Genomic DNA, 16,436 nt, shown 5'->3' with positions numbered 1-16,436 from the left:
ATGCCAATAAAATGGACAACTGGACAACAATGAAGAACTGGACAAATTCTTAGAAAAGCACAACCTTCTGAGTCTGAACCAGGAAGAAATAGAAAATATAAACAGACCAATCACAAGCACTGAAATTGAGACTATGATTAAAAATCATTCAACAAAAAAAAAACCCAGGACCAGATGGCTTCACAGGTGAATTCTATCAAACATTTAGAGAAGAGCTAACACCTCTCTTTCTCAAACTCTTCCAAAACACAGCAGAGGGAGGAACACTCCCAAACTCATTCTACAAGGCCACCATCAGCCTGATACCAAAACCAGACAAAGATTTCCCAAAGAAAGAAAACCACAGGCAGTTATCACTGATGAAAATAGATGCAAAAATCCTCAACAAAATACTAGCAAACAGAATCCAACAGCACATTAAAAGGATCACACACCATGATCAAGTGGGGTTTATCCCAAGAATGCAAGGATTCTTCAATATATGCAAATCAATCAATGTGATAAACCAGGGCTTCCCTGGTGGTGCAGTGGATAGGAGTCTGCCTGCCAATTCAGGGGACACAGGTTCGAGCCCTGGTCAGGGAAGATCCCACATGCCGCAGAGCAACTAGGCCCGTGCGCCACAGCTCCTGAGCCTGTGCTCTAGAGCCCGCAAGCCACTGCTACTGAGCCCGTGTGCCACAACTGCTGAGGCCCGCATGCCTGGAGCCCGTGCTCCACAACAAGAGAGGCCACCACAGTGAGAAGCCTGCACACTGCAATGAAGAGTGGTCCTCGCTCGCCACAACGAGAGAAAGCCCGTGTGCAGCAACGAAGACGCAACGCAGCCAAAAATAAATAAATAAAAAATTTTTTAAAATGTGATAAACCATATTAACAAATTGAAGGAGAAAAACCATATGATCATCTCAATAGATGCAGAAAAAGCTTTTGACAAAATTGAACACCCATTTATGATAAAAACCCTCCAGAATGTAGGCACAGAGGGAACTTACCTCAACATAATAAAGGCCATATACGACAAACCCACAGCCAATATCATCCTCATGGTGAAAAACCGAAACCATTTCCACTAAGATCAGGAACAAGACAAGGCTGCCCACTCTCACCACGATTATTCAACATAGTTTTGGAAGTATTAGCCACAGCAATCAGAGAAGAAAAAGAAATAAAAGGAATCCAAATCGGAAAAGAAGAAGTAAAGCTGTCACTGTTTGCAGATGACATGATACTATACATACAGAATCCTAAAGATGCTACCAGAAAATTACTAGAGCTAATTAATGAATTTGGTAAAGTAGCAGGATACAAAATTAATGTACAGAAATCTCTGGCATTCCTATACACTAATGATGAAAAATCTGAAACAGAAATTAAGGAAACACTCCCATTTACCATGGCCACAAAAAGAATAAAATAACTAGGAATAAACCTACCTAAGGAGACAAAAGACCTGTATGCAGAACACCATAAGACACTGATGAAAGAAATCAAAGATGATACAAAGAGATGGAGAGATATACCATGTTCTTGGATTGGAGGATTCAATATTGTGAAAATGACTATACTACCCAAAGCAGTCTACAGATTCAATGCAATCCCTATCAAACTACCAATGGCATTTTTCACAGAACTAGAACAAAAAATCTCACAATTTGTATGGAAACACAAAAGACCCCGAATACCAAAACAATCTTGAGAAAGAAAAACGGAGCTGCAGGAATCAGGCTCCCTGACCTCAGACTATACTACAAAGCTACAGTATTCAAGACAGTATGGTACTGGCACAAAAACAGAAATATAGATCAATGGAACAGGATAGAAAGCCCAGAGATAAACCCACACAGATATGGTCAACTTATTTTTGATAAAGGAGGCAAGACTATACAATGGAGAAAAGACAGCCTCTTCAATAAGTGGTGCTGGGAAAACTGGACAGCTACATGTAAAAGAATGAAATCAGAACACTGCCTAACACCATATGCAAAAATAAACTCCAAATGGATTAAAGACCTAAATGTAAGGCCAGACCCTGTAAAACTCTTAGAGGAAAACATAGGCAGAACACTCCAGGACATAAATCACAGCAAGATACTTTTTGACCCACCTCCTAGAGAAATGGAAATAAAAAAAAAAATAAACAAATGGGACCTAATGTAACTTAAAAGCTTTTGCACAGTAAAGGAAACCTTAAACAAGACCAAAAGACCACCCTCAGAATGGGAGAAAATATTTGCAAATGAAGCAACTGACAAAGGATTAACCTCCAAAATTTACAAGCAGCTCATGCAACTCAATATCAAAAAAACAAACAACCCAATCCAAAAATGGGCAGAAGACCTAAATAGACATTCCTCCAAACAAGATATACAGATCACCAACAAACACATGAAACAATGCTCGACATCAGTAATCATTAGACAAATGCAAATCAAAACTACAATGAGGTATCATCTCACACCGGTCAGAATGGCCATCATCAAAAAATCTACAGGGCTTTCCTGGTGGCGCAGTGGTTGAGAGCCTGCCTGCCAATGCAGGGGACACAGGTTCGAGCCCTGGTCTGGGAAGATCCCACATGCCGCACAGCGACTGGGCCCGTGAGCCACAACTACTGAGCCTGCGTGTCTGGAGCCTGTGCTCCGCAACAGGAGAGGCCACGATAGTGAGCAGCCTGTGCACCGCGATGAAGAGTGGCCCCCACTTGCCACAACTAGAGAAAGCCCTTGCATAGAAACGAAGACCCAACACAGCTAAATAAATAAATAAATAAGTAAGTAAGTAATAATAATATTTTTTTTTAAATCTACAAACATAAAATGCTGGAGAGGGTGTGGAGAAAAGGGAACCCTCTTGCACTCTTGGTGGGAATGTAAATTGATACAGCCACTATGGAGAACAGTATGGAGGTTCCTCAAAAAACTAAAAACAGAACTACCATACGACCCAGCAATCCCACTACTGGGCATATACCCTGAGAAAACCATAATTCAAAAAGAGTCATGTACCACAATGTTCACTGCAGCTCTATTTACAATAGCCAGGACATGGAAGCAACCTATGTGTCCATCAACAGATGAATGGATAAAGAAGATGTGGTACATATATACAATGGAATATTACTCAGCCATAAAAAAGAAATGAAATTGAGTTATTTGTGGTGAGGTGGATGGACCTAGAGTTTGTCATACAGAGTGAAGTAAGTCAGAAAGAGGAAAACAAAAACCATATGCTGACACATATATATGGAATCTAAAAAAAAAATCGTTCTTAAGAACCTAGGGGCAGGACAGGAATAAAGACGCAGACGTAGAAAATGGACTTGAGGATACGGAGAGGGGGAAGGGTAAGCTGGGACGAAGTGAGAGAGTGGCATGGACTTATTACTACCAAATGTAAAACAGATAGCTAGTGGGAAGCAGCCATATAGCACAGGGAGGTCAGCTTGGTGCTTTGTGCCCACCTAGAGGGGTGGGATAGGCAGGGTGGGAGGGAGACGCAAGAGGGAGGAGATATGGGGATATATGTATATGTATAGCTGATTCACTTTGTTATAAAGCAGAAACTAACACACAATTGTAAAGCAATTATACTCCAATAAAGATGTTAAAGAAAAGATAGCTTGCCACACACAGTTTCTGCTATGGACTGAATTGTGCCTCCGCCCATCACCTCCCCAAATATCTGTGTTGAAACCTTAATCTGCAATGGGATTGTGTTTGGAGATAAGACTTATAAGAAGGTAATTAAGGTTAAATGAGGTCATAAGGGTGGGGCCCTGATCCAATAGGATTGGTATCCTTTTAAGAAGAGACACCAAAGAGTTTACATGCCCTCTCTCTCTGTCTCTGTCTGTGTCTCCCTCTCTCTCTCTCTGTCTCTGTCTCTCTGTCTCTCTCTGTCCTCCATGGAAGGATGGAAGGACACAGCAAGAGGGCAGCTGCCTTCAAGAGAGAAAGAGAGTTCTCACCAGAAACACAATCTGCTAGCACCTTGATCTTGGACTTCCCAGCCTTCAGAATTGTGAGAAATAAATATGTCATTTAAGCCACCCAGTCTGTGGTGTTTTATTGTGGCAGCCAGAACTGACTAATATTTTTCCAAAGAGATGGGGGCATGCCACACCACACAGGGTCACACAGGGAAGCCCCAAGTTTGGTCAGGAAGCAGAGAGAACAAGGGGAAAACATGGGCAAGTCTTTCTTGGATCCTGCAGAAAGAAATGGGTGAGGCAGAGTAAGCAGGCTTAGGATTGGCTAGTTTGAATGATTTCAGCGGGTGCTGGAGTGTAGGGGCTGTCCTGAGCCGTCTGGTACATGGCCCTCGGGTGACTGGGGCAGGGGACAGTGCTTAGGGTATGAAAGCCTGAATTGAGAGTGTGGGCTGGATTGGTTAGTTTGCACATAAAAGGTGCATTCCGTCCCGGGTGAGTCTTTTACTGTCTTTAGGAATCAGCTAACCTGGGAGGCACGGTCTGTCCAGGGTCAGCAAGACCCCAAAATGTCAAAGCATCAGAGAAAAAAGGCAGGATTAATGCCAGGTAGAGGAGCAAAGGTGAATGGAGACTAAAGACTACTGGAAAGAGGAGAACACAGCAACCAACTGGTCAGGAAGACTGCTAGGAATCAAGACCCACTGTCGACTACGTGCAAGCACGCAGCTCGCTCGTGGTCTTCCCAGAGCATGTTTTCTGCCTACCTGCTTCGGGTCTTGGCACTCAGATCCTTTAAGAAAGCTGTCGTGCCCTCTCGTCTGGCATTGAAGGACACCGTGCAGACAGGATATGGGACCTCCAAAGCCCTCTGAAGGAGAAGCTCCTTGGATTCCTCTGGAACATCCCCCACCACAAAGTAATAAATGGATTCAACCTGCAGAACAGTGACACCAACAGTTTATTTCCCTGACGCACCCTAGCCGTGAACCAGACTCATCGGCAATATACTCTCTATAAACCTGCCTCTTTAAAAAAATAAGTGGGCAGAAAGAAGAGCAGCACTGCTCAATGTTTCATGACGACGTGCTGGGGCCAAAGTCAGGAAGTAAGATATTCAAGGCCCGGTGCTAAGAAGTGTCAGGCTTCGCATGGGAAGGATATGGTTGGTGGATTTGAGAAGAGCTTCCTCTGAGCCCACAAATAAATTATGCAGGTCAGGAGCGGCTATTCTCAAGTCCATGAATGAAGGAAGTGTCGGCCCGGCCACTGGGGGCAGGAAGCTTATTAGCAATTCCCTATGGCGGTGCCAGAATTCTGCAGTGCAGGCTCAGGCATCCTCAGTCTGAGGCTGCGTGTGGGAAGGAGGGCATATTCCCAGCTGGTCTCACCTCCGGGACACACACTCGCCTGGGGAGGTGAGGCTGTCCTGACTTCACACGGCCGTCCTGACTTCACACGGGGCCAGGAGTCAGGAAACACACACACACACACACACACACACACACACAGACACACACACACACACACACACACACACACACACACACCCAGCTTTAAACCAGGAACCTGGGAGATGCATACCTCACCCAGGTAGGAGACGATGCCAAAGTGGTCCCTGCTTAATTTAAAGATGTCGATGCCATCCACTGGGCCCCACCCTTAACCACACTGCTCTAAGGGTCTCCCCTGCCACTGAGGAGTTCTGTAACCTCAGGCAAGTGGTTTAGGTTCAGTTTCTTCACTTGTGAAAAGGGAGATTATGCAGTTGACTTCATGACTGCGCTTAAACAAGATGGCGTACACTTATGTATGTATATAAATCACAGAAAGTAAAACCACAGGTAAAGCCAGGAACACGTATCATCTAAACCTGCCCCTAAAAGCACCCTAAGTGATTGTCTCCACAGATAACTGGGGCAGAAACCCCCAGCAAATATATTGTATTTTTAAAAATATTTATATATTTGGCTGCACCAGGTCTCAGTTATGGCATGCAAACTGTTAGTTGCGGCATGCATGCGGGATCTAGTTCCCTGACCAGGGATCAAACGTGGGGCCCTGCATTGGGAGAGCGGAGTCTTAGCCACTGGACCACGAGGGGAGTCCCTGTATTGTGTTTTAAGGGATAAACAGATGTCCCCAGCCCTTTAGGATTCATGAGCTTCTAATCACACATCCACAGTTAGCTGAAGGTAAACAGTCAATTACCTCACCTCGACTTCAAAGCTGGGACTTAAAGCTACCTGGCCCAGAGAGAGGTGGGCTGAGGGTCAGCTCCCAGCTGCTTAGGACACCCGGTCTGTGGCAGCAGGGGGCAGGCTGGGAGTTAGGAGACGGCTGGGGTGGGAGCTGAGCCCAGCCTACTTCAGCAACATTCCTCCCCAGGCTGGGCACAAAGAGTCTTCCTGCCCCCATGACTCTCTCTCAGGCCCTTTATCACAAAGTCCCTGATTTTCAGAAGTACCTCATGGGAGGTAAAGACTGAGGAAGGTTGTACATTTCTCCCAGTCAGTCACCTGAGAAGCAGAAAAAAACACTGACAGGAGGAAGAAAGTGTTCTCCAGATTCCTAATGATACAACTAATACTGTTCTTCCAGAAAATGCATTCTATGTTGTTCTCTTCCCGGTGTTAGACATTACCTTCTGTAAGACGTCTTGAATAGGCTCCACTGAGCTGCAGTTACTAGTTTTCCAGCTGTGTTGGTGCCCAAGTTTAGCATGAGGACAGCTTCATCCTCTCAGACGGTCTAAGAACACACATGGCTCAAGACAGGGGAACAGACCCAGGGAGCATATTCTAGGGTTTGGTAGATCAACAGGGAAGTGAGTGAGGACAAACAACTCTGGCTGGTCTGTCGGCAGCTTCTGACTCCCTCTGTCTCCACCGCATGCTGTGTAAACACAGCTTCTTTGCTCTGGCAATAACCCAAGAGCCTGAAATCCTCACGCAGAGATGTTTTTTCCCTCGAGACTTCAGCAAACTAGAAATTGCTATAGCCAGCAGTGAGTCAGGATTTCCTTTCCTTCATTATTTAAGGCTATGGGGTTATTCATTATTCACTAAGGTCCTGACTCAGCTTCTTAGCTGCCTATGTTTTCGGTCAACTCTCAGTTACCCGTGCTCCGGATTTCCAGGGATATGCTTTCGCAGAGACCAGCTACCCCACCGCCATCTGCACACTGCCTTTCTGCCTCTCCTTTCTGCTCGCATAATGACATTTAGAAAAACAGAGAGGACGATAAATATGCTACCTACTACTATCCCCCCAAATTTGGCAAAATGCCTTTGAAAGTAAAATGGCTTTGAGGTCATCTGCTATTGGGGATGATAAGCTAACATACATTTGCATTCCTGTTATCCTGCCCAGTTTACAGATGAAGAAACTGAGGCCTGGACAGGTTATTTGACCCAGGTGAGCAGCCAGTGAACCCAGCCTGCCTGACCTCACGAACTTCTGTCCTTGCTTTTTTCAGCCACTGCACTCTGTCAGCTCATCATGGCAAGACTGGTCCTCATGCGTTAGAGATGACGGTGAATCCCAGAACTGGAGAGGCGAGATCATGCGACAAGAAGGTGGCCAGGGGTGGGTGCTGTTTTCATCTCCTTGGTCCCCACACCATCCAAGGCTCCTACCCCCAATCTCACTACCACTGACCAAAAGTTGGGTCCAGGAGGTTGTCTGGCTCAAGGGAATTACCCTCATGGGAATCCGCACTCCTTAACCAGTATCTCTGTGCTCCTAGAAGACAAGGGGACCTGCAGCAGCTTCTTCACTGACCAGCATCGCCTTAAATGCTGATTTGTACCGAATTTGGTAACACCAGGCACAGAAAATATTCAGGTTCCACGCAGCTATTTAACCATGACTCAAAAACTCTTGCCACTTTATACTACGTAGAATAGGTTGGAGCCTTTACGTTTTCACTTGAAATGTCTTATTCTGTCGGGCCACATGTTCTGCAGCTTCCCAAGGTAACCTGCAATCCACCTGACCAAGGAGGCCTTGTCATCTTCCCAGCCATGGGTTTTGGGGAAAAGAAGAACCAAACTGGGAGCAGCTGCTTCCACTCTGCCCGCCGTCTGCTCCAGCCTGTCAGAAGCTCCCAAGGCCTCTGGGTGTAAAAATTCCCACTTTGCAAGGAGACAAAAATGAAAGTCAACCAGAACGGCAGCGAGAGGTCCAGCAAGTTCTGTCTTATCCTTCATATAACTTTGACCATAACAACAGTGTTGACCAACTCCAGAGCTCGGATCTAACTTCCAGATCTTCCCTGTGCCTGTGGCCGCCCTCCCTAGTTCAGCCCATTTGGATTTTCTGACCGCACCCCCCACCCAAAGGTGGTGACTGCCCCTTGCTATTGACCCAGCTCCCTTCTCAGATTCCTCCTAACACCATTGACCACCACCACCGTTCCAGCCTCTTGGGCTTCAGGATCCCTATTCCAACCCAACTTCCCCATCACAGGCATACAAGGCTCAGCAAATTCACCCACCTGGTCCCATGCAGGCCACCTCCCTTCAGTTCAAAAAAACTCAAATCTGTACCATAGCTTGGGGATGGGAATCTCTTGGACCCACCTCTAACCCCAAATCTCAAGAATATCGACATTATTTCCTTTCTATTCCTTCACTGTTCAACAAACATTTATCGAGTCCATGCTAGGCACTGCCATTGCCAGGCAATGCTAAGGCAAAGATGAAAAGATGTGATGCCTGTCTGAGCCGCAGCAAGGAAGAAAATGAAATGCCAGGGTCATGACTGATGCGGCCAGTCCTTCTCACTGCCCAGTGGTGAAGGGTCCTTATGGAATCATGTGGGTCTGCCTCTAATTCACCCACTTAGTCTCTCAGTCAATATGATTTTTTTTTAAAAAAAGTAAACAAATTTGTGCCTATCAGGTAGATGGAAGAGAGGATGAGAGAACACAAAGAGAAATACAGGTGCTTTTGAAAGCAGAAGGCAGGTCCCTCCCTTAGGTAGCTGGGAATTGGGGCTTTGGATAAACAGCCATCTCTTTCCTAAGGACCCTTCTCGTCCTGGGTCAGCAGGCCATCCAGGGCCTTCTGACACAGCACCCCTCCTCAAAAAGGCCAGGGAAGGGCTTCCCTGGTGGCGCAGTGGTTGGAAGTCTGCCTGCCAATGCAGGGGACACAGGTTCTAGCCCTGGTCTGGGAAGATCCCACGTGCCGCGGGGCGGCTGGGCCCGTGAGCCACAGCTGCTGAGCCTGCACGTCTGGAGCCCATGCTCCGCAACAGGAGAGGCCGCGATAGTGAGAGGCCCGCGCACCACGATGAGGAGTGGCCCCTGCTTGCCGCAGCTGGAGAGAGCCCTCGCACAGAGGCGAAGACCCAACACAGCCAAAAATTAAAAAAAAAAAAAGGCCAGGGAAGCTACCAACTTCCAAAAAACGCATCCAGAGACCAGAGGACGCTGCAGAGTAGAAACCCTGTGCCAGACACATGCCTGGGCTCTGAACGCAACACCAGCCCCTCTAAACATCTCCTCAGTACTCCACGGGCTGCCCTTCCCATGAACCAGGTTCTTTTTTACAGGGTACACCAGTAATTCATCCATCAATGGTGCTCCTCATGGGCCACTATGAGATACACGATTTAAACAGACCCCACACTCTGCCCGGGCTCTTCCTGGACCCGAAGGCTCACGCTCTGTCGTCTGTCTCTGGTAAACCTTCCTGGCCCGCCCATGGTTACAAAGACCAGTCCTGGAGGCCAGTGGCCTCTGGGCATCCTCCTCCATGGTAACCAAGCACAACAGTCAGCCCTCCCTCTTCACGTGGAACGGGTACAAAAACCCAACTTCCCTGTTGATCTTTGAACACAAGACAATACCCACTTTCTCGGTTCCTCTCAGGATCCACTCACAGAGGGAGATGAAAACTCAGAGCAGGTTATCATGAGCAGGAAAAGACTGGGGTTTTAGATTTACTGTTCAAAACATTTCTTAAGCCTTAAATCCTTTCTGTTCATAGCAAACTGCAGCCACATGGATCAACTGGAAACTCACTGGGGTGGACATGAGGGGCTCAGGGCAGAGCAGCAGGTCTTTATGGGAACCGTTTCTCTCCCCACCCCTAACACATGCATGCGTTTCTGGGGTTGTTTTTGGCCGCTCTGCAAGATATGCAGGATCTTAGTTCCCCAACCAAGGATCAGACCCATGCCCCCTACAGTGGAAGCGTGGAGTCTTAACCACTGGACTGCCAGGGAAGTTCCAGTTTTTAATAGTTTTGTTTTTGTTTTTAAAGTCTCATCTTATTTATGTTTTTTTTTTTTTTTGGCCGCACCGCACAGCATGTGGGATCTTCCCCAGTCAGGGATCGAACCCGTGCCCCCTGCAGTGGAAGCACGGAGTCTTAATCACTAGACTGCCAGGGAAGTCCCCATGCATGCTTTTCTTTACTCCTCATAAGACACAGAGCATGGCTTTTTTATATATGAGGCAGGTGCATTTACTAAACTTTTCCTCAGGACCACAGCCAGATATAAGCTCTGGGTGGAGAATACCATGGTCTGAATATGTTTAGCATCTTTCATACCCCGTGGTCTCTTCTCAAGAGTTTTCACGTGGCATTTGATGACCAGTGCCTGGAAGCTACCTTCTTGGTTATTCCTCTTCTACAGAACTTCCCTGGAACTCACTAAATTGTTACACATTTCCTAGGCTAGGGGAAAACCCCCCAGAGAAAGGAGACATACAAACCAGAGGGAAGTAAAATAGAAAGTCAAGGTCACCAGGAAATCTTGCAGTCAGGTCAGGTTGCCAGAGCCACCTACGACCGGGGAGCCAGGTGAACAGACAAAGAAGGAGAACACCCACGTACGCGCGCGCGCGCGCGCACACACACACACACACACACACACACACATCCAAGAGCCTGTGAAATATTCCATTTCTTGAATGCTTATTAAGGTGTCCAGACATTTGAAATTTTACAGATGTTAAAACAAACTTAAAAGGCCAAAGAACAAAGGTGCTTGCATTTCGTTCTTCTTTAATGGGAAACATTTGTTCCTCTGGCTTTCTGAGGATAAACAGTATGTTTCCAATTTCAAACCATCACCCTCAGTATCAATAAACACGGTCTGGTGACCACTGGGAGCCCTCCTTTCGAGGTGCCAGCACATGGCCACCTTGCCCAAGAAAGGACTTCTTAATGCAGCAGAGTAAAGCTTGAAAACTGCAGAATCCCCGGGATTCCAGAGTGGAAGAAGCAAGTAGGTATTAATTAATATTAATCAATTAGTAAGGATTAGTTAAGCATCTGTATCCCAAAAGAAAGCAGACCTATCCCTACCTGGGGAGTAAGGCTGGCCTAAGGACCTCATGTGCCCAGAGTACTTCCTCTCTAGCCTGTCACTACCCTTAACAGTCCCACCATTAGAGCTGCTCACAAAAACACACACTCTTTATGACAGACTCTAACTCCATCCACCTCACTACAAATACCTCCACTGGATGGAGTTAGAGTCTGTCATACAGAATGAAGTAAGTCAGAAAGAGACAAACAAATACAGTATGCTAACACATATATATGGAATCTAAGGGAAAAAAAAAAAAAAGGTCATGAAGAACCTAGTGGCAAGACAGGAATAAAGACACAGACCTACTAGAGAATGGACTTGAGGATAGGGGGAGGGGGAGGGGTGAGATGTGACAGGGTGAGAGAGTGGCATGGACATATATATACACTACCAAATGTAAAATAGATAGCTAGTGGGAAGCAGCCGCATAGCACAGGGAGATCAGCTCGGTGCTTTGTGACCACCTAGAGGGGTGGGATAGGGAGGGTGGGAGGGAGGGAGATGCAAGAGGGAAGAAATATGGGAACATATGTATATGTATAACTGATTGACTTTGTTATAAAGCAGAAACTAACACACCATTGTAAAGCAATTATACTCCAATAAAGATGTTTAAAAAAAAACACACACACTCTTGTGGCTAAAAGAGATATAAAACACCACCAGTTAATCACTTCTTCCAGGTAAAGCTTTATATCCAAAAGGTCCCTATCAAAAAGTTTATGTGAATGCATCAGCATTCAAGAACGGATGGCACAGTGGCTGGGATACACTTCACCTTGGAAAGCACATGATGGACCCATCTGTGAAGACGAGGAACTGGGAAAGATTCAGAGCATGCATGCTGGGGGAACCCTATTTCCTCATCCTCAAGGTTCAGGGAGGAGTCTTCCAACCTCTCCTCCCATAAGAGATGGGTTTATCTAATTGTCAGGAGAGCAAGAGTGGAACTGAAGCATTAGAGATGCACACTGACGGCCTCACTCCCTTCCTTTCTCGATGCTCGGGGGCTGTGAGCAGCACGTGGCTCTCCTGGCAGCGGCTAAATGAGGGTCTGCCCTGCGGCCCCAGTAACGCCCCCCTGAGGAAGCCCAGCCAGGCTCAGGTGTTAAGAGTCTCATTTTGGTTGGTCCAGCTCTGCCATCACCAGAGATGCTCTTTTGATCCCCATCTGGGGCCTGTCACCTATTTATCAATTGGTTCCAAATTCAGAGGTGAACAGGATTAAGACTGCTGGGGCTCTTGAATGCCAAGGATGCAGTCTCTGTGGGATGCAACTGGAAGGGCCCAAGCTCAGCTGGAAGGCAGTATGCAGATACTGAGTGTGAAGGAATAAGCGCGAAGCCACCTTCGTGACGTGGGAGCAGACACGGACACACACTTACCGATTCGTCTTTCCCCGCCTCCAGCAGAGCGTCTAAGCGGCTAGTCTGGCTCAGAGCCAGCTCAAAAGGCGATTTCTCAACCCAGCTGATGGCAGCAGCTATGGATTGTGCCGTGACAGGAACAGCACCTTCCTGCCATTTCACAGGCTCTTGAGAAACCCTGAAAGGGACCGCATGGGGCTGTCACTGGCAGTGGTCAATGTAGCCATCAGCCCTCAGTCTCACAGCTACGAGCAGCAAGACACCCAATGTCACCAGAGCTGAGAGAAAGAAAACATAGCTCCCAGCCCTCTCAAAGTTACCGAGAAAACAGGCGAGCTGTTTAAGGCAGGTTTCCAAAGCACTATGACCTTCCATAAGCTGTACTGACTGGGAAAAACAACGTTTACAGGATAATTTAAAAATCTCAAAAATTCGAACATTAACAATTGCCTTAAAATTACTGAGGAACGTGCACAGGGAACTACACTCAATATCTTGTAATAACCTATAATGGAAAAGAATCTAAAAAGGAATATATATATACACATATATAAAACTGAATCACTTTGTTGTATACCTGAAACTAACATCACATTGTAAATCAACTATATTTCAGTAAAAAATTTTTAATGTCAATATTATTGAGGAAAGTTATTTTCATAAATAGGAAGGTTTAGATGCAACAGTCTTCTGTGAATAGTAAGTTTATAAGGATTCACAGCATTAAGATTTGCAAATCAGCAACAATTTTGTTACTCCACAATTTTATTTCAAATTCTTTTATTACATTGTTTTCATTGTTCTGAAAGAGTCCCATCAGTTACCTTTTTTGGATCAAAAATAGTATTGTTTTGAGTTCAGCAGAGCATAAGTTTTTAAATCCTGGGACATTTTGATTCAATCATTTAATTTGAGCTTAGAAATGTGATGGAATACCCCCAAAAAACAAGGGCCACTTGAGTTTATCTCTGTGTTTATAATTAAACGAATTTTATGAATCACTTATGAATTTGTAATTATAAGAATTATGTGAATCCTGGACTAAATGAATCCGCCTGATTTGCCCCTCCTAGCCCACCTCCAGATACAGAGGCTGCCTTACCTCTGTGTGGCCCATTGGGTAGAGAATCTGGCTGAGTGGCATCTATGCTATAGCACACATTTCCAAGGAAGCTAAAGCACTGTAGACTTAATCACTTAATTCTTTCAATAATATAACTGCGACAGAAATAGAAACCTGGGATAGAACACAATTAGGCAGCATCCTCAAAGGTGTCATCTGTTTAGCTGAAAATATTTTACTTAAAAAAGAAAAACTCAGTTAGATAGATGTCCCTCTCATCCAGATGTTTTCTGTCAGGGAAGTACAGCCACTGTTCCACATGAGAAGTCAGTGCTTAAGTCCAAATTCTCTTGAATTCAAGAATCTGTAAAAAATTGATTGTGAAAACTCTGAAATATGGGAAAGTCTATAAAGCCAGCCACCTGTTGTTCTGATTAAAGGGGGTCAACTTACAGGGGAAATCAATTTCAGCTGCAAACTCAATCTGAAAAGCAGTGAAATTTGTGACCCTGGAATTCATTATTGAACCTAAAGTGTAAAATGTGTGAAGGAATTTTAATTTTAAGAATTTATAGTCTTATATTTTGACCTTGCCGTACCATACACTGAAGAAAAGAATGTTTTAAAGTCTCTTCTAATTTGAAAACTAAGATGCCATATACAAAGCAGATAAAAGTTTTTAAGATTTACTCATTGTGGGTTTTCTGCTGGAATGATATATTCTAGGAAATTACAAGATTATAGCTCCTCCCTCCCCACAGATCTAACTGTGTTAGTTATGCTCCTTAACTCCAAATACATGAAAATTACTCATGAAGTTTCAGGGAAATACTCCTTTCCTATGGGAACTCACCATATGATATTGAACTTGGCTAAGTGAGCCACCTGCTCCTGGAGGACCATGATTAGAGCATCTTGGCACAGATTAAGCTCCTCCTCCAGCATGCTGCCAAAATCCAGCACTATGGTGATGCACTGTTCCAAGATGACACCGAATATCTGCCGGCTGTTGCTGGTGAGCCAGTCCATCCGCTGCTTGTAGCTCTCCACAGCTTGTGTTAAGTGTTCCACATACTGATAGATCAGTTCTGATTTGGCTGTCAACTTAATGAAAATAAAAGCGACAAAATAAAATAAAATTAATAAAAGCACACCAAATCAAGTCATTTGAACCACACTGCAGCCAGGAACAATAGGGCCCACTGAGTCATGGGCTATGCCATCAAGAACTGTACATTAATAACAGTTTCATAGATGATCCTTCAAACTCCACATAATCCAGGAGGAAGTCTTCCAATCTTTCAACTGAAAAACCCTTGGATAATTCCCCATGGAAGGAAACATGGTGATGAAATCTATTCAAAAATATAGCACTCTTTTAATAAAAATGTGTTTCCAGATTGTGTTTAATCTTTCTAATTACAGAATTATTTTTATCTGAAAATGCTCAGCGGTACTTTAAGAAATTAGGTAGAAGAAAAGAGAGATCAGCAAAGGCAGAGGGGAAAAAAGTTCCTAAAGGAACTAGAAAAAGATGAACAAACAAAACATGGAGTTAGTAGAAAGAAGGAAATCATAAAGATCAGAGCAGAAATAAATGAAATAGAGACTAAAGAAGCAAGAGAAAATAACAACGAAACTAAGAGTTGGTTCTTTGAAAAGATAAACAAAACTGATAAACATTTAGCCAGACTCATAGAGAGAAAAAGAGAGTGCCCAAATCAATAAAACCAGTAATGAAAAAGAAAAACTTACAACCAACACTACAAAAATACAAAGGATCATAAAAGATTGCTATGAACAACTATACACCAATAAAATGAACAACCTAGAAGAAATGCACAAATCTCCCAGATGGAACTAGGAAGAAATAGAAAATATGAACAGGCCAATTATCAGTAATGAAATTGAATCAGTAATAAAAAAAACCCCAACAACTCCCCCAAAACAAAAGTCTAGAACCAGATGGCTTCACAGGTGAATTCTACCAAACATTTAGAGAAGAGGTAACACCTATCCTTCTCAAACTATTCCAAAAAAATTGCAAAGGAAAGAACACTTCCAAATTCATTCTACCAGGCCAGCATCACCCTGATACTAAAACCAGCTTATCACAAAAAGAGAAAATTACAGGCTTATCACTGATTAACATAGATGCAAAAATCTTCAACAAAATATTAGCAAACCAAATCCAAAAATACATTTAAAGGATCATATATCATGATCAAGTGGGATTTATCCCAGAGATGCAAGGATGGTTCAGTACCTGCAAATCAATAAATGTGATACACCACTTTAACAAACTGAAGAATAAAAATCATATGATCATCTCAATGGATGCAGAAAAAGCTTTTGACAAAACTTAACATCCATTTATGATTAAAAAAAAAAAACTCTCCACAAAGTGGATATAGAGGGAACATACCTCGACAAAATAGAGGCCATATATGATAAACCTATAGCTAACAGCATACTTGATGGTGAAAAGCTGAAAGCATTTCCTCTAAGATCAGGAATAAGATCAGGATGCCTGCTCTTGCTTTAATTCAACATAGTACTGTAAGTCTTAGCCAGAGCAATCAGACAAAAAAGAAATAAAAGGAATTCAAATTGGAAAGGAAGAAGTAAAACTGTCACTATTTGCAAATGACATGATATTACACATAGAAAATCCTAAAGACACCACCAAAAAACTACCAGAGTTCATCAATGAATTCAGGATACAAAATTAGTATACAGAAATTTG

The 16,436-nt window shown here is 44.2% G+C and overlaps 1 protein-coding gene across 1 annotated transcript in view; it reads right to left on the bottom strand.

The window, feature by feature from the left end:
• The window catches only part of VWA3B (von Willebrand factor A domain containing 3B), a 205,972-nt gene that overhangs the window by 171,460 nt on the left and 18,076 nt on the right, over positions 1-16,436 (bottom strand). Inside the window, exons 3-5 of the mRNA XM_068564559.1 lie at positions 14,544-14,794; positions 12,646-12,805; positions 4,699-4,868 (exon numbers count right to left, since the gene is read on the bottom strand). Coding sequence (XP_068420660.1) covers positions 4,699-4,868; positions 12,646-12,805; positions 14,544-14,794 — 581 coding nt within the window. The remainder of the gene's footprint in view (positions 1-4,698; positions 4,869-12,645; positions 12,806-14,543; positions 14,795-16,436) is intronic.

This window comes from Eschrichtius robustus, chromosome 15 (assembly GCF_028021215.1).
Source record: "Eschrichtius robustus isolate mEscRob2 chromosome 15, mEscRob2.pri, whole genome shotgun sequence".
Taxonomy (NCBI): domain Eukaryota; kingdom Metazoa; phylum Chordata; class Mammalia; order Artiodactyla; family Eschrichtiidae; genus Eschrichtius; species Eschrichtius robustus.
This window is presented reverse-complemented; position numbering and strand designations above follow the sequence as displayed.